This window comes from Panthera uncia, unplaced genomic scaffold, assembly GCF_023721935.1.
Source record: "Panthera uncia isolate 11264 unplaced genomic scaffold, Puncia_PCG_1.0 HiC_scaffold_1369, whole genome shotgun sequence".
Classification (NCBI taxonomy): Eukaryota; Metazoa; Chordata; class Mammalia; order Carnivora; family Felidae; genus Panthera; species Panthera uncia.
The window spans coordinates 59,331-83,529 of record NW_026057996.1 but is presented as its reverse complement, the minus strand read 5'-3'; the positions used below and the strand labels follow the sequence as shown (position 1 = coordinate 83,529).

The window sequence follows — 24,199 nt, the reverse complement described above, 5'->3', positions numbered from 1 at the left end:
CTCTCTCTGCCCCTCACCTGCTGTGTTCTCTTTCTCTCATAAATATACATTTGAAAAAAAAATGTTTGCTTACCCTAAAGTCATGGAGATATTGTTATTTTCTACACATTTATTATCCTACTTTACACATTTAGATCTACAGTCCATCTGGAACTGATTTTGTGTACAATGTGAGGTTCAGGGTCAAGAACCACTTTTTTCCCCTCCCACAGATATCTAGTATCTTTTACTGAAAAGACTGTCCTTTCCCATAGCTCTGCATTGCCACTTCTGTCACAAAACACATGTGGGTCTAGGGATGCCTAGATGACTGTCAGTTAAGCGTCTGACTCTTGATGTTGGCTCAGGTCATGATCTCACAATTCGTGAATTTGAGCCCTGCATCAGGCTCCGTGCTGACAGCTCAGAGCCTGGAGCCTGTTTCGGATTCTGTGTCTCCCTCCCTCTCTGACCCTCCCCTGTTCGTGCTCTGTCTCTCTCTGTCTCAAAAATAAATAAACGTTAAAAAAAAAAAATTTAAAAAAAAAAGAAAAAGAAAGAAAAAGAAAAATACTAAAGCCCGGAGAGATGAAGATAATTGCTCAAGATCACACAGGTGGTAACAATAGGGCTAAAACTTAAACCCACGCAGTCTGATTCCAGAGTTCACGTTCTTAACGCCTGAGAAACGGGCTCCAGTACTGAGTGACGCTCAGGATGGACACAGTGGGGAGATGAGCCCGGCAGCCCCTTCCATCTTCTGCCTGCAGTGGAGCCAGGTCTCCCAAGGCTCAGATCTGGACACAGCACCTGGGCCAATGGCCGCCCTGCCCCAGGATGCTGCTGGGGGCAAGGCCAGTGTGCTGATGCCCTCCAGTGGCTACCATGGGGAAGAACAGACAAAGTGTAACCGTGAGGCTGAATGGGCATGTGGGCAGGGGACCTGGTTAGTTCTTGCTTCCTAGTCTCCACTCTCACAGAAGAGACGATACAGGGCATAGGCATAACAGATCTTTATTTTACCAGAAGGGACAGGCAATGGGGCAGTGCAGCATCCAAGCCCCAGACCAGACATGCAGCATCCACATGCAGGAACAGCTACACAGGCTGGGGCAGAGCCAGAAGTGGGACACTGGGACCTCTGGACACCCACAGCATCCCTGCCAGGATGCTTGGGCCCCGGGCTCTTCTGTCTCCACTAGAGCAAGAAGACAGAGGACTGGGCTGCTTCCCCATGGCTGGAACCCTATCACTCTGGCCAGAAGGAAAGAGGGCACGGGGGATATGATAAGAGTCTGGCCAGTCTACAGCACTCAACTCTGTATAGGGTTGGCACAGCCCTGCCCACTGGAAGGGCCTGGCCCGATACCCAGGACAGCACAGCCCTAGCAGGAAGACGGTCTACACACCTTCTAGTCCCCAGTGGGGCTAGACCCTGATCCCAAAAGAGTTTAGCAGAGTTGGGACCAAGCCCCACTCCACCTAGTAGGGACATGTCCATGAAGGGGACTTCCCTGAGCACAAGCAGGGGCCTCCTAAGGCAGTAGTAAACTGAGGGAGCTGCTGTAGACAGGAGGCCTTGCCTCTGCCCCTGGGTAGAGAGAGAGAGGTTAAGGTAGGAGAGCAGGCCTGGGGCTGGGGGAGGCTGAAGTAGGGCAGTGCCCGGCTAGGCCGAGGGGGTCTGGAGCGGGTGAGGCTGGGGACTTCCTGGGGTCAGGTTTAGGGCTGGGAAGACCAAGCCAAGAGAAGGGAGGGTGGCCATCCTACCCAGACCCTCCGCACCCATGCCGAATTTTGGCAAGGGCCACGGGGAGGATGGACAGATGCACAGAGAACTTCAAGGCACCAGGATTCTGAGGAGCAGCAGGGCTACTGCCCCCCGAGACAGACAGTGATTATAATACACATCTTTAGCTTAAACTACATGATGTGTGTAGAGGGTGGGAGCAGAGAGGGACAGAAAAAGACAGACAAAGGAGGAGACGTACAGGGAGAGGAGGGTGGAAGAGACCAACGAGATGAATGTGGCAGTGAAAGTGAAGGTGTGGGGGGAGGAGAGGAAGGAGACAGCTAGAGACAGGACAGAAGGGAAGACAGCCACAGAAGGCCTGAACACGCAGCACTTCTGGTCCCTACAAAATAAGGCACCAGAGTCAGTAGCGTTCCCGTTGTCGCTGTGGTAGGAAAACGGGTGCTGGAGGGAGAGGCGGGCGGCTGCTGACGGGTGTAGGCCTTTGGGAGCCTCACGCCTGTGCGCCGGTGGCCTTCTTGATCAGGGGTATCTGCAAGGAAGGGAGGCGCCGTGAGGCCTCGGCTCTGCGGCCCGTGACTGCCCCACCCGCAGGCGGCCAGCACTCACCTTAGAGAGGTCCATGCCTGTGAGGGCGTGCACAGAGGCCGGCAGCTCGGCCAGCAGCCGGTTTACCTCCGATGTCACTTTGCTGTTGTCCCCACTGAGGACCACAATCTCATCGACTTTGGTCAGCGGGGCGGCGATTTTGGCAGCAATCTAGGTGGGGGAGGTGGGGGGAGGGCTCGGTTTGGTGCGCTCTGTCCTCCTGCCCTGCCCCGTCCAGCATCTCCCCTTCCTTTCTCCACCTCGCCTAAACCCCACCCCAGCCTAGGTGGCTCTTATTTGCAAGCCACGGTCAGTGAGACCCAGTGGGCCAGGGATGGGCCTGTGCCTGTTGCAGGGTTCCTGCCCCCCCCCTGCCGAGCGCTCTCACATTTCATGTTTCTAGCCAGCCCGTCGCTGTGTTCCTGACAAGGCCCAGCCGGATCCACCCCGGGGCAAAGGCCTCACCTGGGGCAGGGCCTCCAGCACCAAGGCCATCTTGGCTGCATCCCCATATTTCTGGTAGGCCTCAGCCTTGAGCTTCATCCGCTCAGCTTCTGCCTTGCCCATCGCCTCGATGACTGCTGCCTCCGCCTCCCCGATTTTGCGGATCTTCTCAGCCTCCGCCTGTGCTAAGAGGACCTGCTTCACCCTGCAGGAGTTCAGGTCAGGCAGCATCAGTGCGAAGTGCCAGGGTGCCCTCAAGCCTTGCCTGGGGGCCACCAAACCCTCAAGCCCTCTGCTCTGCCGGGTGTCAGGGGTTGGGGACTTAAGGAGGGAGGTGCCTTCTTCAGGCTCTGGCAGAGAGAGGCCACCAGCTGCCAGATGCAAATGGGAGAGACTAGCCAGGGACTGGCCAGGATGCCCGCTGTGCCAAGTACCATATCGGGCCCTCGGGTCTCCTTTATCTAGTTCAGCCTTCCCAACAGCAATCCCACTGGGAAGGCGGCACACCCCCACCTCAGTCAGCAGGTGCTGGGAGAGGCGGCTTCCACGCTGGGGCTGGAGAGGTGGATGGGAGAGGAGCCTGACTAGTCCCCCCCTCAGCCAGGGGCGCTCACTTTTCACCCTCGGCGATCTGCTGTATGCGGTGGGCCTCAGCTTCGGCAGGACAGCGCACTGTGGCAATGAGCTCCTTATCTGTGCGCAGGATCTCCTGTGCCTCCACTGCGATCTGCTTCTTGCGCTGTACAACCTCAATCTCAATCTCTTCCTGCCGGATCTTCTGCTGCTCACGGGCTCCTTGCAGCTCATAGGCCAGCTGGGCCTCGGCTGTCTGCGGCAGGAAGAAGGGCAGCACGTCAGAGGCTGGCTGCCAGGTCCCGAGCCCTGAGCCCCAACCTGGGATGCCCTACGGCTCCTCACCTTGATGTTGACCTCCTCACTGAAAGCTGACTTTTGTAGCTCGAAGGCTCGCTTGGAGTCGGCGATCTTGGTGTCTGCCATGAACTTCACATCCAGCATCTCCTTCTTGCACTCGGCTTCCTGGCAGCAGGAGGGGCAGGTGCTGAGGGTTCCCTCAACCTACCATGGTCCCACCCCCCCGAGATCCCTGGCCCTGGGGGCAGGAAGGAAAGCCCACGTACCCGGATGCCTGCGTCTCGCTCGGCCTCGGCCACCCCAATGTCGGCATCTCTCTGTACCACGGCAGTCTGTGTCTTGCCCAAGGAGCTTAGATAGTCCACTTTGTCATACACGTCCTGGGAGGGAAGGGGGAGTCATCCTTGGGAAGAGTCATAGGTACAGAGGTGCCCCTCCTGCCAACACCCCCCTCCCAGGGGGACGTGGGGGGCTGCAGCCTTCCTATCGCACTGCACCTTGATGGTGAAGCTGAGGATCTCGATGCCCATGCGGCCGACATCAGGGGCCGCCACCTCCCGCACCAGCTTGGCAAACTGGTCCCGGTCCTGATAAATCTGCTCCACGGTGAGGGTCCCTGGGAACAGAGGGATCATGGGCTGGTTCCCTGGGGGCCCAGCCCACCGCAGAAGGGACGAGGCATACAAGCAGCAGTCTGCATGCCCACGTAGTGCGGTCTGAGCTGGGTCTTCCCGGGGTTTCTTCTTCACAGTATTTAACACTGAGCCTCCTCTTGCAGAGTCCAGGCTGGATGAGGAAAAGTGTCTCAAGCAACACCAGGAGCCTGGCCAGACTGGCGGCCCCTCGCCTCCCCATCCCAATGCCCTCTCCTTTGCCTCAAGTCACCGGAAGTTTGGAAAGGAAACCTTGGTGGGACTGACAGACCTCCCTGCCCTGCCCCACGCCCCTCCCTGGCCCTGGCTTGGAGAGCCTGCGAGGTTCCTCAAAGGCAGCAGAGGGGTCCCTGGGAGGGGCAGGGCCTTACCAAGGATGGAGCGCAGGTGTCCCTCCAGGGTCTGCAGGACGACGTTCTTGATGTCCTGCACGTTCTTGCCCAGAAACTGCTCGCAGGCCACTGCCAGGAGCTCCTTCTCCGTCATGATCTTCACCTGCCAGTAGTCACAGAGGCGCCTGAACCAGGCTGGAGGGGGGCAGATGGAGTCCCCAGACCCAGAGATGTGGAGGATGGTGGCTGTGCCCCTCCCCTCTTTTCTCAGACCCGGAGGCCTAGGGGCCAGGAGGGGACAGAGTCTGTCTGAGGCCTCTGGTGGGGAGAGCACACATGGAATTCTTACACTGACAATTTTTATCTTCACTGGCAGCCTCGGGCCCTGACACGGCCTCTCTGCTGGGCACTTGGGGCTCATCTCCCCACCCTCAGCCCACTCACTATTCCCTCGTTAGCCAATTCCTCCCATGCAGTCTCCCCACAGGTGGGAGACCTGCAGGCTGAGGGGCAGAGAGGGCAAAAAGGAAAATGAGTGATAGGGACACAGATACACAGACTAGGGAAGAGAGCCTGGACAGGGCAGGAGACAGGTCCAGGGGGATGCCACCGAGGGTGGGTATCCACCTGCCTTTCATACCCGAGGTATTAAGCCAACCACCCCCTCACCAGGAGCCTATAGCATGGTTGCACCTTGCTGCCCTGTGACGTTGAGAACTGGACTGGAGCAGGAAGCCCCTCACCCTGGCCCCGAGCTGGGAACATAAAGCAGCCTCCGACAACTCCTCTGCCTCACGTGGCCTCCCCTCTGGTCCCCTTTAGCCCCCTCCCCAGGGAACAGGGAAGGCCTGGATTCTGGGGCGTGGCACTTCCAACACCTGCAAAGAATGGGGTGGGGTTAGTGAGCCAGGAGCCCTCAGCACTGGTTCTGTCTCTTGCAAGCCCGCTGAGGAGAGAAGGGGTGTCTGTTAGTCCTACTGAGTGGCCAAGAGGCCGAGTGAGCACATTCCGGTGACGATGACCCTCTCTTGGAAGGGGGGCAGGGGAAGGGGCACTGGAGGGAGACTGCCCCTGGCTGCCGTCCTCTCCTCCTCCCCCCAAACCCCGGCACAGGGACGAGGCAGCTCAACGGACATGCGTGGGGCTGCTGGGTTACTATACCTGGGCGACACCCGTCACAGTTAAAGCTACCCCCTCGGCCGTCTCTACGTCCTCGCAGCGGGGCTGCAACGTCATAATCTCTAGGGAAATCCTGCCAAGAAATGCAAAACAGGGGCATGGGTCTGGGGGCCCAGGGCCTGGGGTGTGGGGAGAGTCCAATACCTCACTGCTCCGACTGGGACAGGCCAGGGGTCCTGCTGCAGAGGGTGGGGTGGGCGCTTTGAGGGGTCGTAGTCAGGAGTCTGTGGGGAGATGGGTGGGAAGGCAGAGCAGCGTGGGTGCGGGTGGCTCCGGGGGAAGCAGTGTAAGTGTTCTGCCCACGGCACACATGTCTGCTCAGATGAGCCTGGCCTGCAGAGTAGGGAAAGGAAGTAAAGCAGTGGTTGTGGGCGGTCTGGGCCAGTGCGGACAGTCCAGGTGTAGCTGTGTGTGTGTGTGTGTGTGTGTGTGTGTGTGTGTGTCCTGGGAAAAACACGTAAGCGCTGGTACTCCGGGCTGGGCTGTGTGGGTCATCCACGGGTGCCATCTGAACGTTCCCAGGGGCCTTCACCTGTCCCCAAGGCACCCCGGGAGGCTGCCCAGAGAGCCCTGCCTACTAGCCTGGCGTATTAGGAGTATGCCCGCTGCCGGGCCGAGACAGAGGTGACCCTGCGTCTGCGCCTGGCCAGGGGAATCCTGCCCGGTCCCTTCACCTGGCAACAGGCTGGACTTGAAGCCTACCCTCTGGGGTTGGGCCCAGGTGGCTCAAGTGGGGAACCGGGGCTGAGGTCACACGAGGGCTTCCTGGCCCAGAGAATCTCCAGGGTCCACATCACCCAGCTTAAAAGGGACATAGGTATCTGCAGTTGTCTCAAGTCAGTAGCGGTTTGGAGGCAGAGCGGGGTTTCTTTAGCCAAGGGTGTCGAGGGAGGCTGGGACCCTACTGGTTCCACACAAAGTGCTCTGAGTTTGTCGGGCCTCCGTGCCGAAGCCTGCCTGCACACGGCTACAAGGAGTGGGTAAGGTGGGGACAGTCCCCTTCCCCGTTAGAGCCGGCAGGCTGGGTGAGGAAGGGAGAGGTGGTGCGGGGTTGTGCCTGAGAAGCCGGAAGGGCAATTTCCAGCAAGGTAAGGGGATTGGTAAGATGATGTTTGGGCCCTTCCGGTCTGGGCGCCCAGCATGCAGGCTCTGAGGGGGCAGGGGCTTTCTGATGCTCACCGCAGTGCCTGGAACTGGGAAGGCGCTCAACAGGGAGCTGCTGAGGGAAGCAATGAAGATGACCACCTGCATATTACAAAGAAAGTGCTGGGAGTTACCGAACACCCTGGCTCAGGAATGGGTTTCATTGGCTACAGCTGCATGGCAGTGAAGAGCGAGACATCGGGCCACTTGCTTTTCAAAGTGAGACTGGGGAGCACCTGGGTGGCTCAGTTGGTTGGGTGGTCAGCTCTTGGATTTCGGCTCAGGTCACGATCTCACAGTTGGTGGGATCCAGCCCTGTGTTGGGCTCTGCACTGATAGCGTGGAGCCTGCTTAGGATTCTCTTTTCCCCCTCTCTCTGCCCCTCCTCTGCTTGCTCTCTCACATTCTCTCAAAATAAATAAATGAACTTGGGGTGCCTGGATGGCTCAGTCGGTTGAGCGTCTGACTTTGGCTCAGGTCATGATCTCACAGTCAGCGGGTTCGAGCTCCGCATTGGGCTCTGTGCTGACAGCTCGGAGCCTGGAGCCTGCTTCTGATTCCGTGTCTCCCTCTCTCTCTGCCCCTCCCCCGCTCATGCTCTGTCTGTCTCTCTCTCTCAAAAATAAATAAACATTAAAAAAATTTTTTCAAATAAAATAAATGAACTTTAAAAATACCACACACCCATGTGCGTACACACACACACACACACACACACACACACACACACAGAGTGAGACCGGATTAATAATAAAAGCTTAGGTTTTTCTAGCACTTCTTTTCCAAAAATCTCAAAAAGCCCTCATGTTGTTTTACTTGCCTTTCCAATATCCCTACAGAACACGTAGAGGACATGATTCCCCTACTTCACACAGGGAAACTAAAATCTTAGTGACAAGAGATTTTCTCAAAGCCTTCTCAACAAAAATTAGGAGCAGGGAATGGCCAAGGCTCATTTTGCTGATGCCTGTCAAGGAGGTCGGAGGAGCCTGATGAACAGAACTTTTCATGGGACCCATTTTCTGGCCTTGTGAGAAGGAGGGCTAGGGCTCGACACTGGGGTGTCAGCATGGACGGGAGGCTGGCAACGGGCTCCGCAGGACCTGGAGTGGTTGGGACTGAACCCTTCCTGTCCAGACAGCTGAGTTCTGGCACACAGGGGCCTGTGTCTCCTGCCTCAACTTACCCCTTGGCATCCAAGGACATTCACTAGCAGACCTGGGAGGGGTTCCAGAATCCCTTGCTCTTTCCCCACTAGCAGCCCCAGTCAGTGAGGGCAAAGGAGCTGGGGATCTCTAGGGGTCCATCCTGGCACCCACAGCAGCACAGGTGGGAACAGAGGGGAGGGAGGCACACTTTCGGAGGGGAGTCCATCTGGCTCCTGCCTGCCAGGCCCCGCTGGGCAGGAAGAGAGAAGGTTAGACACAGAAGAGGAAGCAGGTGGGTTATTACCTGTGCAACCCCTGTTACGAATAGCGGGACCCCCTCCGACGTCTCAATATTCTCACAGCGACACAGGATGGTCATAACCTCCAGAGACAGTCTGAGGAGCAGCCAGGGGGAGGGAGAGGTAGGGAAAGGAAGGGGTAGGAGGGGACACAGCAAACACACACAGTGGTTACCAGACAAGCAACGATGCCAGATGCTTGGGGCAGGGCGGGGTTGCTCTTAGTAATTTAGCCCTCTACTGCCAGCTCAGCCTAGGGTTGTAGGGGGACAGAGGAAGGCCCCTTGCTGGCCTGAGGCCTCTGGGTCTCTTTTCCCATACCCCTCTAAGGAGGAGCGGCTGGGCTGGGGAAAAAGCCTACGACCTGAGGTCGGGAGGCCTGTGCACAGGGCACCTGAGTTGCCCACCACCTCACTTTCCCAGGAAACTCCTGGCAGACTCCTGGCAGGAGAGTCTGGGAGACTTAGTGTTAGCTCTACTCTCCAAACACAGGCAAGCCTGTGTTTCCAGAAATTGGACAGAAGAGGCCACTCTGGGGATTAATGAACCACAGCAAATACCAAATCCTGCTTGGGTTTGTGTTACATATCACTAAGTAGGCAATTTAGGGCCAGGAAAGCCCAAAGAAAACCTTGGATTTTCTGATTTGGGGGGCTAGGTGTCAAGGAAGGCTGGAGAAGAAAGTGTGTCCCTCCCACAATATTCACAGGGACAACTGGGAGGTGACAGGGTAATTCACTTTGGGATTTCCAAAGTTGGGCAGAGGCAAAGAGAGTCATGGCAAACAAAATGAAGCGTCTTGAAGCTGTTTAGGCCACCCTAGCTGGGCCTCCCTCGTGCAGCACGTGTGTGCGAGTGTGTGCAGGGTGGCAGGCCAGGCAGAAGCCGGGATGCTGACAGCGTGGACAGTTTCCTTCAACCAGAAGAAGGGAGGACGGTGGCAGAAGCTGAAGGAGCAGAGGCAGGCAGACTGGGGGATGGGGGTGGGGGATGGGAGCCCTGCCTCACCCAGCACAGTGCCAGCCCGGGGGGCTCTGGCCGTGCAGATGTGGAAAGGTTGCCTTCATATGAGCCCCTGACACTGGCACTCCTTGGCCTGAGAGGACTCAGACAGGAACCCACTAAGCTCTCTTCTGGGGAAGGAGGAGAGAGGGAGATAGGAGAGAGGGAGGGAGGGAGGGAAGGAAGGAGGGAAGACAGGAGGCTGCAGCTCAGATGCCAGAGGTGGAGGATTCACTCAGGTAAGGGAGAGAGAGCTGCCACATCGGGGCCTCAGGACAGCACAGGATGTGGCGGCAAAGTGCAGCAGGCAGGGCTTCATCGAGCCTGGCGAAGAACGGCTGACAACGGAGGTGGGGGACCTGGAGGGCGGTGTGCGGAAAGTATCTCGAAGGGGAGGCTAGAATCCAGGCTGGGTTAGAAGCCTCTACTCTGACCTGAGGGGCTCTTCCTGCCGGCCTAGGGAAATAGAAGCCCCAGCTTGTAGAGACGTCCTTCAGGTAGGCTAGGGGTCGGGGAAGGGACAGAGCCCAGGAAGGGGCGGGCTCCAGGCTTAGACCACCCAGCAAGTGGCACCAGAGGGAGAATGCTAAGCCTGGGTGTGTGAGGTCAGTTTCTCAGGATGACGTACAAGGCCCTCCACTCCTTACTTCCAAACGTACTGTCAGAGAAGCTTGGCTCTCCTGTCCTGGGGCTCTGCTGCCTGGAGCAAAAAGCAGGAGGGGGTGCCAAGACCGTAGAGAAAGGGCTGCAGGCGTGTCACCCTAGCAGTGGATGCCTGCGCGGGACAAGTCTCTGGGTAAAGTTGCAAACTCTCCAGGACTGGCTGTACCGCAGTGTCTGGACGACTTACTCGGTCATCCCAGGACTGCAAGGCATGTGGGGTGGGCTGACAGTACCTCTGGAGAGGGCACCCCATGGCTTCCGACAGGCCACTGGCCCACTCAGGAGGGCCTTGTGTCCTCCTGAGAAGTTGTGATCAGTACTGGTTACTCTCGGACACTTTTGGCCTTGAGCCAGGAGAGTCCCCCAGGATTCCTCAACTCGGGCAGAACAAAGTGAGGGGAGAGCAGAGGGGGTTACGAGAAATCAGTGAAGTTAAAAAGGTGACCTGCTTCCCCATGGCCCTGACCCTGGCCAACACCCTCAGTCCCCCTGGAGTCTCAAGCGTAGAGCTCGGCGCAGCCACGGAGGGCCTCTCTCTGCTGACTGGGGGGGCTGGGCCAGAGGGGGATTTCCACTGCAATCGCTGCTGTTTTCCCTCCGGGGTGACCATCACTTCCCCTCCCTGTTGCGTGGGTCCTGGCCTGGAAGGATCTGGGCATAGTCAGGAAGGGGGTGACGGTGGAAAAGTGGCTGGCACACCTCTTCTCCTTGTGGGTAGGCAGTGAGGGAGCCAGGAGAGACCCAGGCCAAGTCTGGTCCCGCTGAGGGTTCTGGGGGAGCCCCAGGGAGAGCCGGATGGTGGGCCCTCTGGGGGGCTGCAATGTCCCTTCCTCTGGTGAGTCTTTCCAGACTGACTGAGGAGGTCCAGACCTGTTTTGCCCAGCCCGACACCAGTTCCTTAGACCCCCACCCCGTCGGTAAGCTGCGGCTATCATGGAGCCCTTCACAATGTGCATCCGTCATTCTCTGCCCTTTAGCCCTGCCTACACTGTCCAGGCCTGCACGGGTGAGGGCGTGTGTGGGTCTCTTCGGCCCTTCCTCTCCACAGGGAATAGGGCTGCAAGAATAACTGAGTTAGGCTCAGGGAGTCAGGATTCTGCTTGGGCATCTCTGGGACAGAAGTGACGTCTCCAGTGGAAAAAGCATACCCACTAAGGAGAAGGTGCCCGCAGAAAGACCCCCTGTGTCCCTGTGCAACCCATCTCACCTGCTTCTTAGGAGACCCCCAGCATGGGAATGTGGCAAGGGAGGATGCTCTAGCTGACCGGGGGGGTGAAGCAGGGAAGGCTGGAAACCCTTTTCTCCCTTGCCCACCAGGATGCCAGGTTCCCCAGCCCCTGGGCCCTTACCTCTGAGTGTCGGAGATACACCACCAGGCCCAGGCCCAGCCGCCAAACACGTACTGTTTATAGTCGGAACCACAACAGCCCCCTGGAGAGCAAAGCAAACCACTGCTGGTCAGTCAGTTCTTGGGTTTGTGTACCCCCCATCCCTCCAACAGCAACTCTGGGTCTTTACTCACTCTGACAGTTGACAAGCCCCACTGTTGGGTGCTGAGCTTACACAGAAATGAGAGACAGACAGGGGTGCCTGGGTGGCTCCGTCTGTTAAGCCTCTGATTTCAGCTCAGATCATGATCTCGCAATTCGTGAGTTCCAGCCCTGCATTGGGCTCTGTGCTGACAGCTCAGAGTCTGGAGCCTGCTTTTCCCTCTCTCTCTGCCCTTCCCCCAACTGCTCTCGATCTCTCCCCAAAATAAATAAACATTAAAAATTTTTAAATTAAAAAAAAAAGGGAGACAATTTGGTAGACAATTTGCATAGAAAGAAGGCTATCCAATGAGTGGTTCCGAATGTAAGTACTTTCAGAGAACAGAAGTCAGTGGGCAGGAGTGAGCAGGAAAAGCTTCATCTTTCATTTAACCATTCATTCAGCAAACAAGTAGACTGTTTCTGTGCTAGGAATAAAGAGATGAAGATACAATTCCTATCTTTTTTTAAAATTTATAATTCCTATCTTTTTTTTTTTTAATTTTTTTTTTTTTTTAACGTTTATTTATTTTTGAGACAGAGAGAGACAGAGCATGAATGGGGGAGGGTCAGAGAGAGGGAGACACAGAATTGAAACAGGCTCCGGGCTCTGAGCCGTCAGCACAGGGGCCCGATGCGGGGCTCGAACTCACGGACCGCGAGATCGTGACCTGAGCCGAAGTCGGCGCTCAACCGACTGAGCCACCCAGGCGCCCCTATAATTCCTATCTTTTTTTAATGTTAATTTATTTTTGAGAGAGAGACAGAGCACGAGTGGGGGAGGGGCAGAGAAGGAGACACAGAATCCAAAGCATGCTCCAGGCTCTGAGCTGTGGGCACAGAGCCCAACGTGAGGCTTGAACTCATGAACCGTGAGATCATGACCTGAGCTGAAGCCGGATGCTTAACCGACTGAGCCGCCCAGGCGCCCCTACAATTTCTACCTTGAAGGAGGTGGGAACTTTTCCTGAGATAATTGTAATACCATGTACCAGGGAGTGTGCAGAACAAGAAGGGGTGCAGGGCACACGGGGGGCGGGGGGGCCCCGGGAGGCTGAAGGGAGGGAGGTGTCTTGGAGCCAAGATGGGATCCTTGCTCATGCCCAGCAGACACATCTCAGTAAGGTTGGTTCTCTACTTCCAGGGCTTCAGAGTGACTGTGTACTTCTTATGGGAGTGAATGGGGAAGGCAAGGCCTCAAAACAAAGGCCAACCTGTGGTACCAGTGGCAGAAGTGGAGACAAAGAGAAAAGGCCTGAAAAGGAAGTGGTTCGTTCTTATGGGGCGCCTGAGTGGCTCGGTTGGTTACGCGTCCGACTTTGGCTCAGGTCATGATCTCACAGTTCATGGGTTTGAGCCTCGTGTCAGGCTCTGTGCTGACCGCTCGGGGCCTGGAGCCTGCTTCGGATTCTGTGTCTCATTCTCTCTCTGCCCCTCCCCCGCTTGTATTCTGTCTCTCTCTGTCTCTCAAAAATAAACAAATGTAAAAAAAAAAAAAAAAAATTTTTTTTTAAGGAAGTGGTTCCTGAAAACTATATCAGCTAAACAGAATGTTGAATCGGGCCCCAACTCGGATCCAGCTGTAGACATGTCCAGCATGCTGGCATAATGTCTATGCAGAAGTGAGAAGAACCAATTCCTGAAATTCTTGTTGTGAACTGATAATACCAAAATTATTCACCGAGTTCAAGAAAACTTTAGTAAAAGCTAGAGGGGCAGTTTCCTGGCAGTGCAGAAAAATGTGCAGGAAACAGATGATTCAAAGGAAATGGGATTTGGGGAAAAGCCAGTGGGTGTCATCATTTCTGTATTCACAGACTTCAGTTTCCAGGAAAGCCTTAGGGTGTGTGCCTCCAAAGGTCAAGGGTCAGGGGTAGTTTCATGTAGTTGAGTTACAGTGTCTCTGAGGACCCACAGCGGGGTACAAGCAGGGTAGAGGGGCAGAGGCCAGATCATAGAGTGTCTCAGGTATCAGGCCAAAGAGCTGGGTGTGTGTGTGTGTGTGTGTGTGTGTGTGTGTGTGTGTGTGTGTGTGAGATGGCGGGCGGGGGGGGCGGGGGGCTGGTCACACAAGGATTTAAGGTGAGGAGCAACAAAATTACATTTGCCTTTTAGAAACACCACTTTGCACAAGGTGGAAGAAGGGGGTGGGGTGGCCAAGGAGATTGGGTAGAAGCCTCTTGCAGTGACTTAGGCAAGACATGGTGGCTGATGTCATGGAGTAACTTCTAGAGCAGTCTTGTCCAAGAGAACTGTGAGGGTGGAAATGTTCTATGGCTGCACTGTGCAATATGGCAGCCACTAGCCACATGTGCTTACTGAGGACTGGAAATGTGGCTGGTACAACCGAGGAACTGAATTTCTAATAAAAAAAATTTTTTTTTTAAGTTTATTTATTTTGAGAGAGAGAATGCACATGGGAGAATACACATGGGAGAGGGGAAGAAAGAGAGGGAGAGAGAATCCCAAGCAGAGTCCGCTCTGTCAGCAGAAAGCTGGACTCAGGGCACGATCTCATGAACCGCAAGATCACAACCCAAGCCGAAATCAAGAGTTGGACATCTAACTGACTGAACCACCCAGGCTCTCCTCTAACTTAATTTAAATTTAAGTGGCTATTGGCTACCACATGGGTGCACCTCCAGAGTACAGGTTTGAGTGGGTGGTGAAGTCAACAACGGAACCAGAGACAACTCAGAGAACAGGGAACTGGAGACAAGTTTTGGACAGGTGGAGGCGAAGAACAAAGACCTCACTAGTGCAGAAAGCCTGTCACCTTAAAGAACTGGTGTCCGAGACTGCTCCCCGAGAGCCAACCCAGTTTCCTGGGCCTGCCTCTGTGCACAGTGTGCAAGGAGCCGAGCCAGAAGTCCAGGGAGTAAGGCGCAGCCCCGCAGTGTGAGTAGGGGTGGAAAGAGGCCTGTTTCTCTGGGGGGGAAATAACTGTCCACAAGGCTGTTGCTCAAGGGAAGCTAGCGTAGGCTTCTCTGCTCTGGGGAGTGGGGTAAGGGAGGCCTCTAAGGACAAGCAGTCAACCTGAAACCTAAGCCATCTCGGGATCTGGAGAAACTGAAAGGGTCAAAAAATCACAGCTTGTTTCACTTTGGGCCTGGTGAGGGCTGGGGCCTCCAGAGGGCTCCAGGGCACTTCTCACTGTGCTGGGGGTGGAAGCAGTAGAGGTGGGGTGGGATCGCGTGGGGGAAGGGGGTGTCCACCCTTTACCTTTAACTTATTCTTTGACCTTGAGAGCAGGCTGCCACAGCCGAAGCTGGGCCTAGGCCAAGGGCAAGATGGCCAAGTTCCCAGGGGTAGCAACAACAGGAAGCTCGTACTGCCAGCCTGCCCCACCCCCAGCAGCTTCCTGCCCTGAAAGGCATCTCCCTCCCAGATTCCTGGTCACACTCAGCCTGAGCACCACACCCAAGAGAGGACACTCAGGTGCCCCTTCCTTGACGTCCCTAGCTTTCACTCTCTTCACACCTGGAAGTTTCTTCTAATTTTATCTCACTTTTTCTAACTCAACTTACTTGCCTTTGCCCTGTCCTTATCCAAGCTGAAGAATCACATGCCAACCTCTGCCCCACTCTTAGCCCCTCCAGACCCAGTCCATCCCTCTACCTTCTCGGGAATATTCTGCTCCCTTCCTGCCTCTCTTCTACCTTCTTCCCACTACTCCAGAAGACAAGGGGGATTTAGCCTCTTTTGAGCCACAGCCCCTGTTAGTAGTCCAGCAATGCAGGAATGCTGATAAATGCATAAAATACATAAGAAACAATTATATTGAAAGTTATCAAATTATTAAAACCACCAAATGTGTGACATGTAATACATAGCAATAGGTGTGAAATAGTAACACATTAAATAATAAAATCAAGTGGTTAATAACTAGCTAAACTTCAAGTACTGATGAGCGTAAATAACTTTTTTTTTTTTTAAATCTAAGTTAACATATAGTGTAGTAATGGTTTCAGGAGTAGAATTTAGGGATGCTAAAACTACTCACTTTTTAAAGAAATTTTATTTAAATCCAAGTTGGTTAACATACAGTGTAGCGATGGTTTCAGAAGCAGAATTCAGTGAGAGGATAAATGACCTCAAAGGTACCTGCTACAATGGCAGTATGGTAGGAAAATACCTGCTAATGCTATCATGGATTGTGGCTGACATTTATAATCCGAAGAAAGGCTAACTTTCAATTAAGGTTAGTGACAAGGTCGGGAGCATGTCTTTCCCCCATCCAAACGCACAGACCTCTAAATTCTACCCACGGACCCCAGGTTAAGAACCTCTGACCTATTGTAGAGATGAGAGAAAGATGTATGGTGTTTGGATTCCCCCTTTAAAATTGCTAAAAGGAGAGAGAGAGAGAGAGAGAGAGAGAGAGAGAGACAAAAAGGTTTGATATTACAGAATGAAGAAGGGAGATTAGACAACCAGGAAAATCCTCCAGCCTTTTCAGGTGCAGAAGATGACCAGGAGATCATCCTTGAGAACGGCATCCTTCTCAAATTGGGCTGAATGTGATGCCTCCAGACCTAGATGCAGGCTTAAGTAACCAGGTGGGGGGTAGGGCCGGGAGTGGTTGCTCTGCCCTGCTCTGCTGGGAGTTCTGTGAGGGAGAGCTGCATCTCTATCCGTCTGATCGGCTCAAATCCCCAGGTTCTGTTATCCTGAGCCTTATCCCTCCCTCTTCTCTCCTACCCTTCCTTGACTACAGTGCCCTCAATTCTCGGCACTGCCTCCGCTCCCTCCTAAAACAGGGGAGGGAGGCCACTGCATTGGCCTCTGGCCAGAGGACCAGATTTCCGGCAAGTGGAAGGTACAGAGCAGCCTAACTCAGGTGCTCCTCTCACCCCTTAGTCTCTCCACAGGGACAGGATTGGAGCTTTTGTCTCCTCAGCTCAGGGTCTGGACTTCCGGAAAGAAAAGTCTACCAGAGAAAGTGCCATGCAGATTTTTGGGTTCTAAAAGTCTTCTTTAGGACTGGGGTCCGGGAGACAGGTGCAAGTCTGGCCTCAGTGCTCTCTGGGGGTCTCCCTCCTAAATCCCAAGGCCACCTCTGGTCTTGTCTGCTCTTCCCTACAAGAGTAGGAGGGTCCTGATCAGGGAGGGCGAGGATTTCCTGTCCCAGTGGAGAGACTGATTTTGAGATCCAAACCGAGCCAGAGGCCATGTTCTGGGGTAAAAGTTCCCAATGGATTCATCACACCTCCCCAAGGGGCAGCTACAAACCCTGGTCTAGCTCACCCTCTTCTACCCACTTCTGTAGCCAGCCCTAACAACTCTGCACACAGGCTGGAAATTGACATTGATAGTAGGAAGTAAGACCTGAAGGATTCCTGCAGCCACAGGCCTCCAAGCTGTCAGGAAACCACCCTTCACAGCACCTGTGAGCCAGCCAGGGGTTGCACAAACCGGTGGCTTGAAAGGCTTCAGCCACCTCTCAAGATACCCAAATACACAATTTAAAAAGCAGCCTCAAGGCAAAGATACCTCTCCCTTCCCCAGCACAGCAGTCAAGCCCCACCTAAGCTCCCAGAAATTCTGGAGTCTGTAGAATTTTGCAACCGTGGCGACACAGCCAGAACCCGGTTTCTCAACCTGTAGAGGCCGCACCCGCATCTCCGGGGGTGGGCAGTGCCAGTAAACCCCAGCAAGCCCTAACCCGCTCAGAATTAACGGGAACAAAAGGATCCCCGTCCCAGGGCCCCATCCCCAGGCAGGCACCTGCCCTCCAAAGCCTCGAGACCCACCCCAAGGGCCGGGCCCTGGAATCCAGCCAAACCGCTACGTTCTGGGAACCACGGGTCCCCTCCCCACGGCCTCAGTTCGGGACCCCCTAGGCCACAGTGGAGTAGAGGGGAGGAGACCGTGCCCAAGGAGGAGGCGGAAACAGGAGAGAATAAACACGGGAAAACACGCAGTGGGAGGGAGAGTCTCGAGGGCTCGGAACACCGCAAGTGTGAGAATGGGGGTCCCCTCCTGTAAGGTTCTCGGGCCCAACACCCGCGCCCCCACCTTCCGCACTGCCCTCCGCCCTCTGAGCCCCTCCCCGGCCTAGCCCGTCCCCGCTAGCTCCCCAGCCCCGCACCCACCCCGCGCCCCCTCTTCACCCACCTTCGCGGGCACAGCCCGCGTCCCAACCCTCTCCGCCCCGGCGCCCCAGACCCAACCCCCTCGCCGCCCTCTCACCTGAAACCACCAGCGCCTCGTTGGGCCCCACCGTGTGGCAATTGCCCATGGCGCCGGTGGGACGGAGGGCCCGCGGGGAACGCAGAGACCTGTACGGCACGGCCCGCACCACCCGCACCGCCGGCCGCGCCCAGCCTATCCCGCCACCCCCAGCGGCCGCCCGCGCGCCCGCCCGCGCCCCTCCGCGGTCGCAGCCCCACCGGAAGTGTAGCGGCGGAGGGCGGGGCCGGCGGGCGAGAGGCGGCAGTCAACGCGCTTCATTTCCCAAGGCCCAGCTCCACAGCGCCCGGGAAGGCGCCCCCCCTCCCCTCCCCCCGGCCGCCTGCATAACGACCGCCCGGCCCTGCCTCACCTCCCCGCCCCCACCTTACCGCCGGGGGCCCTGGAGTCCCGCCGCTCCGGCTCTTACCCGCGGGGAGACCTTGGGCGAGTCCGTTACCAATGCAGCCTAATCCCGCCTCTGCAAATGGGGGTCACTTAACTACCTGGCTACGTGGTTGCAACGGGCCCAAGTTCAGTAAATCTCCGTGTTGGCAGTGCATCAAATCACAACCCCCCACGTCCTCATCCAGAGCCGATCAGCATCATCCAGAGTGGGGACCAGAAACATGGAATTCAAATTCTTGAGAAGCAATGTCTGGCACATTAATCACGCCCCCACCCTCACCTCTCAATCTGGGATTATTGTTATTCTCAGGAAGAAATCATCGCCCATGATTTCCTTCCCCCAGGAAAAGAGCCGCTCGGAAGAACACAACTTGAAGCTCCAGAAAGGAACCATGGAGGTAAAACCTGCAAACCCCTCAGTGCCCAAGGCGTGGCCTGGCATGCAGTTCAGGTTTTCAAGGGCCACCAAGTGCCATGGAAAGCACCCCAGCCTGGGGATTAGGAGATTTAGGGCTCAGGTTCAGTTTTAACCTGAATTCGGTGTGTGACCTTAGACAAGTCTGGTGAATTGTGAGGGATGGCATGGGGTTCAGAAACTGTGGGCTCCTCAGAGAGGGGGCTGCTCCGGGAAGATGGGGTCCCTGGGTCCTCAGGCTGGGGGTCTTCGTCAGGTTCGGCATCCTGGCCAGGCCCAAGCCCTGCCAGCCTTTTACTGGCCTCCCACAGCCGGTGGGCCGCACGATCATCCCGGGCGGCTGGGGGCACCTCCTCTACATGGCAATTGGCAAAATATCTCCCACTGAGAGGTTCAATGCCCTCCTGTAGAGCGCAGTACAGGGGTGTCTGGGCACCCCCTCTTGGCGTCCGCAGCACCAGCCAAGCCAGTGGGCGCAGAAGTGGGCTCAGCCATCCAGGAACGTGGCGCAGGAATAGCTCTGAGTTCACAGGCCCTGTGGACGGGAAGAAAGGCAGGAGTGGGTGAGGACCCAGGAGAAGAGCAATAAGAACGAGGCTACAAGGGAGTGGGGAATGGAGTCCAGTTCCAGGGAAACCAGGAGAGTATTTGGTGGGCATTCAGGGCCCCCACAGGGTGACCTCACTCATTTCAACAGCAAGCTTCCTCCTCTCCATCTAAACTCCTGTACCTCCTCATGCCCCAGTTTCTTCATGCTGTGTCCCCTGCCTGAGGAGACATCTTTTTTCCTAGCTCAAGTCCCGCTCCTTCGTTTAGCCAGCAGACATATATTAACTAACACCTATGGTAGACCAGCCACTGTTTTGGACATTAGAGATGTGGAGTGTAATAAAAGCTTGATAAATGTTAGTTGTGATGATTACTGTCACTATTATAATTAAATAGTTAATTAATAAATTAACTAAATAAGTTAATTAATACATTAATAGTTAATTAATAAATTAAAGTGAGCCTTAGGCAAAGACCATCTAAAATGTAGTATGGTAGGGGTTTCCAGGTGGCTTAGTTGGTTGAGTGTCCACCTCTTGATTTTGGCTTAGGTCATGATCCCAGGGTCGTGGTATCAAGCCCTGCATCAGGCTCTGTGCCGAGCGTGGAGCCTACTTAAGATTCTCTCCCTTTCTCCCTCTGCCCCTCTCCCCTGCTCGTACGCTCTCTCTGAAAAAATAAAAAATAAAATAAAATGCAGTATGGTAAAATGCGTAGGACAGATCTTGTTATCCTGTGATCTGTTCTGTAAGGCAGAGATGGGTTTTATTCATCAGCTGTCACTCAGACTAAAAGCTGAAATGCTTACAGTGGACTTCTAGACCCTGGATGACCCAGCCCATCTCTATACCTCATCTCTTGTCACTCTCCTCCTCTCACTTTGTTCCAGCCACATGGGGCTTCTTGGTCTTTCTCAAGCACACCAGGCACTTCTGCCTCAGGGCCTTTGCACTTGCTATCAGTCTGTTCTTTATACTCTTCTCCCCCGAAAGCCACATGGTTGGTTCATCTCCTTCAGGCCTCTACTCAAATGTCACCTTTTCAGTGATACCTCTTCCTTGCCTGCCGCAGAAAAAGCAGCACCTCCCGTCATTTCATATCCCCGTCACTGTGCTTTATCTTTCCCATGGCACTTTATCATCACCTGTCATTGTAAATATTTATTTATTAGCAGTCCTCCCCCTCCCCAAACTAGAATGTAAATTCTACAAGGAAAGGGCCTTTGTTTTAAGTTCACTGCTCTATTCCCAGCACCAAGATTAATGCCTGGTTCATAGTAGGTACTCAGTAAATGCTTTTTGAACGAATGAATAATTATTAGCTATCATCATCATCATCATCATCATCATCATCATCACCATCATCGTATGCTGAGTTCAGTCATATGGATGGGTTCTTGGGGTGAGAACCTGGGTTTTATTCATTGCCATTCCCTACCCAGGAGTCAGCATCCGAATTAGTGGTGTGAGAGGAAGAACCCAGACAAGGAGAGCCTCCTTCCAAGATCAGCAAGGAATAGGTCTCTCCTTGTACCATGCTTCCTTCCTGTTCTGAGCTTCTGTGGCTCAATGAGAGGCTGAGGGAGCACAGGATGGGTTGAGGACGGGAGAGGGGGAATCAAAGCAAAGCAGAGCAGTCAGAAAGCCAGGCCTTACCTGGGTGGGCCGCATAGCAGGTGACACCAGTACCCTCAAGCTGAGTGGCGAGCTCCCTGGCAAATAACACGTTGGCCAGCTTACTGTCGGCATATGCCCGCAGCTCCTGCTGCCAGCCCACCACTGGGCGGTCCAGGCGTGTGAAGTCAAGGTGCCCTCGCCGGTGGGCGGCTGAGGATACCACCACCACGCGACTGGGGGCGCATGTCTTCAGCCGCGGCAGCAGTAGATGTGTCAGCAAGAAGGGGCCAATGTGGTTCACTCGCAGCAGCAGGTTAAATGGCTCGTGGGTCCGGCCACAGGAACTGATCCCTGGGGCGGGGGCTAGATATGAGCAACTGCTCCAGAGGGATCCCCGAAGGCCTCAGTGTCCCCGTTTGTGAGACAGCGGTAGGGGGCACCCTTTCCATACATCCACTGCCCCTTGGTAAGGCCTGGCTGGAGGGGACGGTTGCCCACCCTCTGCCCCCCTGCAGGACCTGCTGCCCCTCACCGGCATTGTGGATGAGGATGTCCAGCCGTGGCTCAGAGCTCAGGAAGGCAGTAGCAAAGGCCCGCACGGAGGCCAGACTGGCCAAGTCCAAGGCCATGAAGATGACCTCATTGTTCCCACTCTCCTGTGGGGCAGCAAGGGCTGGGCTTGTCACCAGGCACCTCTCTCCTCTTCCCTCTCCCCAGGTACCAAATTGTGAGAGTCCACCCCCTACTTTGACTAAGATCTGCCCCTGTGCATTAGAATGTAGTGGACAAGTATGTGGACTCTGGATGCAAATTTTGACTTTGCCTTTTATTAGATAGAGTGTGACATTAACCTCTCTGGGGCTCAGGTTTCTCCCTGAATAATGGGACTAAGGTAATACCTATTTCATGGAGTTGTGAGGATTCAGTGAGTTAATATAATGTAAAACGCTTAGAACAGTGCCTGGCACCCAGTCAGCACTGTGTAGGTAGTACTTGCTGTTATTATTATCATTCCCTCTTCCCATTATTGCTTATCCTAAAATCTGCAACAGACTTCTCATTGGTCTCCCCTCATCCACTCCTGTCCTCTCCAGTCCAGGCTCCGATAGCCACCGAGGGTTTCATTTCAAAATGCTATTCTGACAGTCCATACCCTACTGAGTCCACACCCTGCTATTCTGACAGATCCAATGCTTCACTGTATCTCCACTGCTCATCCTATAAAATCCGAGTTCTTCAGTAGGATCTAGAAGTGCCTCCAGAACCTAGCTCTGGCTCGGGCTCCAGCCTCTTCATTTTGCCTCTTTCTTCCATATTTCGCGCTCCATACAGACTCAATAGATCTTTTCTTTCAGTTTTTTTTCCCCCCTAAATCAAATCAGCTCTCTTGCCTCAGGGCCTTTGCATATGCTGTTCCCTCTGCTGTTCCCTTCGCTACTGTCTTTCATTAGTGTAACTCTTACCGATCCTTAAACATCTTAGGAACAGCAATTACTTCCTTCAAAAAGCCCACTTCCTAGCTTTCGTCTGGTGTCCCTTCCCTGTGTGGCCAGAGCACCAGCAGACCCTCTTTTCTGCACTTAACGACCAGAGTTGAGGAAGCCGCTCTGTTCACCCCCCTCCGTGTCCGGGTGTGTTCGTTTGTTGCTCACCCTCTCCCCCTCACCTGGCGGAGGTCGAAGGCCGCCGCCTCACCACGTTCCCGGCTCCGGCAGGCCAGCACCACGCGCGCTCCCCGGCGCGCCAGCTCCAGCGCCGTCATCTTCCCGATGCCGCTGTTGGCGCCTGCGGTGGGCGGGCGGTAGCTGAGCCGAGGCGGACGGGCCGCTGACCCCGCCGCCCGGCCTCCCCGCCACCAGCGCGCCCGGCCTCCGGCACTCACCCGTGACCACAGCCGTGCGGCCGCGCAGGCTGGCTATGCCACCGCAGGGCGGGGCCTTCACGAGGTTGTAATAGACAAGCACGTAGGCGCCCAGCAGCAACCCCGCGCCCAGCAGCAGCGCCTCCATGCCGGCCGCGCCTCCGGGCTCCCCCGCACAGGCCCCGCACCACCCTGGATCGGAGCCCGTCCGGCGGCTGCCGAACCGCCTCGCACCGGCTCGAGCCTCCCAGAAGGCGGAGGCAGAGGCGGAGGCGGGTGGGAGGCAGGGCAGGGGTGTGTGTGCGTGCGTGGGAGCGTGGGCCGTGCGAGCGCCCCCTAGGCATGCGTCTACGTCCTCTGGGTGTGTGCTTGTGGAACACCTAGGGGCGCGCGTGCTTTGGGGCCCTGGCAGCGCCCTCTAGGTGTGTGCCTGCGTGAGCTCCTTCCAGATGTGTGATCGTGTGCAGGGGCACCCTGGCTATGTACATGAATCCACCCACTCTGAGTGTGTGAATGACTCTGTGAGTGTGTAATGTGCCCACGGGCTCTGGGATTGCCCCTCAGGTTGTGTGTGTGCCTCTGGATCCTCTGTGTGTGAGCTCCTTGTGGGTGTGTACTTGCAGGCCCAGGAAGTACCCTGTAGGTGTGTGCCTGCGTAAGTACCTTTTACGTGTTTGTGCCCATGTGGGCCAAGAGCCCCTCCAGGTGTGTGCATGCCTCTGTAGTCTCTGCCAGTGTGTGCACTTGAATGAACATCTCCGGATCTGTCCTTTGTGCACATGCCCCTTAGCTGAGGACTTGCTGGAGGGGCTCACAAGGTGTGTGTGTGTGAGCCCTCTGGGTGTCATCTGTGCGAAGCAGAGTCCTTCCCTTCTGGAGGGATGTGTGCACATGAATGCTGTTATGTCTGAGAGAGAGTCCAGCCCTGGATGCCTTGCCCTCCCTCCATAAACAAGTCCTGCAATTCCTTATGCTCACTTCCAGATCTCAGCTTCTAGAATGCTTCCTTATTCTTCCTATAGAGGCCAGAGAGATGGCACAGTGGCCAGGGTGGCACCACCCATCCAGGGCTGTTAGGAGTCACTCCTTAATTAGCTGTATCTCCGTGCCTCTGCCACCCATCCCCTCCATTTCCGATGGGAAGCAAGAAGACACTGAAATGTAACATCTGTTACCTGACCTCCAGGAGAAAATTTCTCTGGGATGGTCCTCACAGGTGGTAGAAATAGGTAAAGAAGCTCCCTGATTCAATGGAGGAAGTGACTCTGACAGCACGGTGGGTGGTGACAGCTTGGGGAGGCACAGGTGAGGGTATTCCTGGCCAGGACAAGGACTTGCCTGAGGAAACCATTACAACTTAGCACCCACTGTTTCACACGTGTGGTGTGCCCCATGGTACGGTCAGCCTTGGAGATACTGAGCAGAACAATAGGTTTCTGCCCTTGGAGAGTTCAAGAGGCCCATCAGGGCAGGGGGAGCAGAGTGGTGGAGACAAAGCAAGGTAGGTAGGTGGAAGCCAGGGACAGACCTCAGATTCCAGGGGAAGTTTTCTACTTGGCTGCACTAGGGATTTGGGGTTCAGTTGCAGATGCTGTAG

At 55.4% G+C, this 24,199-nt stretch overlaps 2 protein-coding genes across 5 annotated transcripts; both read right to left on the bottom strand.

The window, feature by feature from the left end:
• Window positions 1-977: 977 nt before the first annotated feature.
• LOC125916971 (flotillin-2) lies at window positions 978-17,974 on the bottom strand. Of its 4 annotated transcripts, none has more exons than XM_049623233.1 (11): window positions 17,775-17,974; window positions 11,403-11,484; window positions 8,394-8,484; window positions 4,659-4,782; window positions 4,132-4,250; window positions 3,901-4,014; window positions 3,680-3,799; window positions 3,376-3,590; window positions 2,783-2,966; window positions 2,339-2,488; window positions 978-2,261 (listed from the first exon to the last, which is right to left on the bottom strand). In XM_049623233.1, exons 1-11 carry the CDS (start codon window positions 17,821-17,823, stop codon window positions 2,223-2,225), a joined length of 1,287 nt encoding a protein of 428 aa, XP_049479190.1. In that variant the 5' UTR covers window positions 17,824-17,974; the 3' UTR covers window positions 978-2,222. The 4 variants fall into 4 exon arrangements, with proteins under 4 accessions (XP_049479190.1, XP_049479187.1, XP_049479188.1 ...); XM_049623230.1 differs by lacking the exon at window positions 8,394-8,484 and adding an exon at window positions 5,781-5,871 and having other exon boundaries at window positions 17,775-17,971; XM_049623231.1 differs by lacking the exons at window positions 8,394-8,484; window positions 11,403-11,484; window positions 17,775-17,974 and adding exons at window positions 5,313-5,497; window positions 5,781-5,867.
• A 114-nt stretch (window positions 17,975-18,088) lies between these two features.
• Window positions 18,089-23,794, bottom strand: LOC125916973 (dehydrogenase/reductase SDR family member 13). The gene is made up of 5 exons (XM_049623234.1): window positions 22,624-23,794; window positions 22,408-22,526; window positions 21,274-21,397; window positions 20,781-21,092; window positions 18,089-19,111 (listed from the first exon to the last, which is right to left on the bottom strand). Exons 1-5 carry the CDS (start codon window positions 22,748-22,750, stop codon window positions 18,669-18,671), a joined length of 1,125 nt encoding a protein of 374 aa, XP_049479191.1. The 5' UTR covers window positions 22,751-23,794; the 3' UTR covers window positions 18,089-18,668.
• Between the last annotated feature and the right edge of the window lie 405 nt (window positions 23,795-24,199).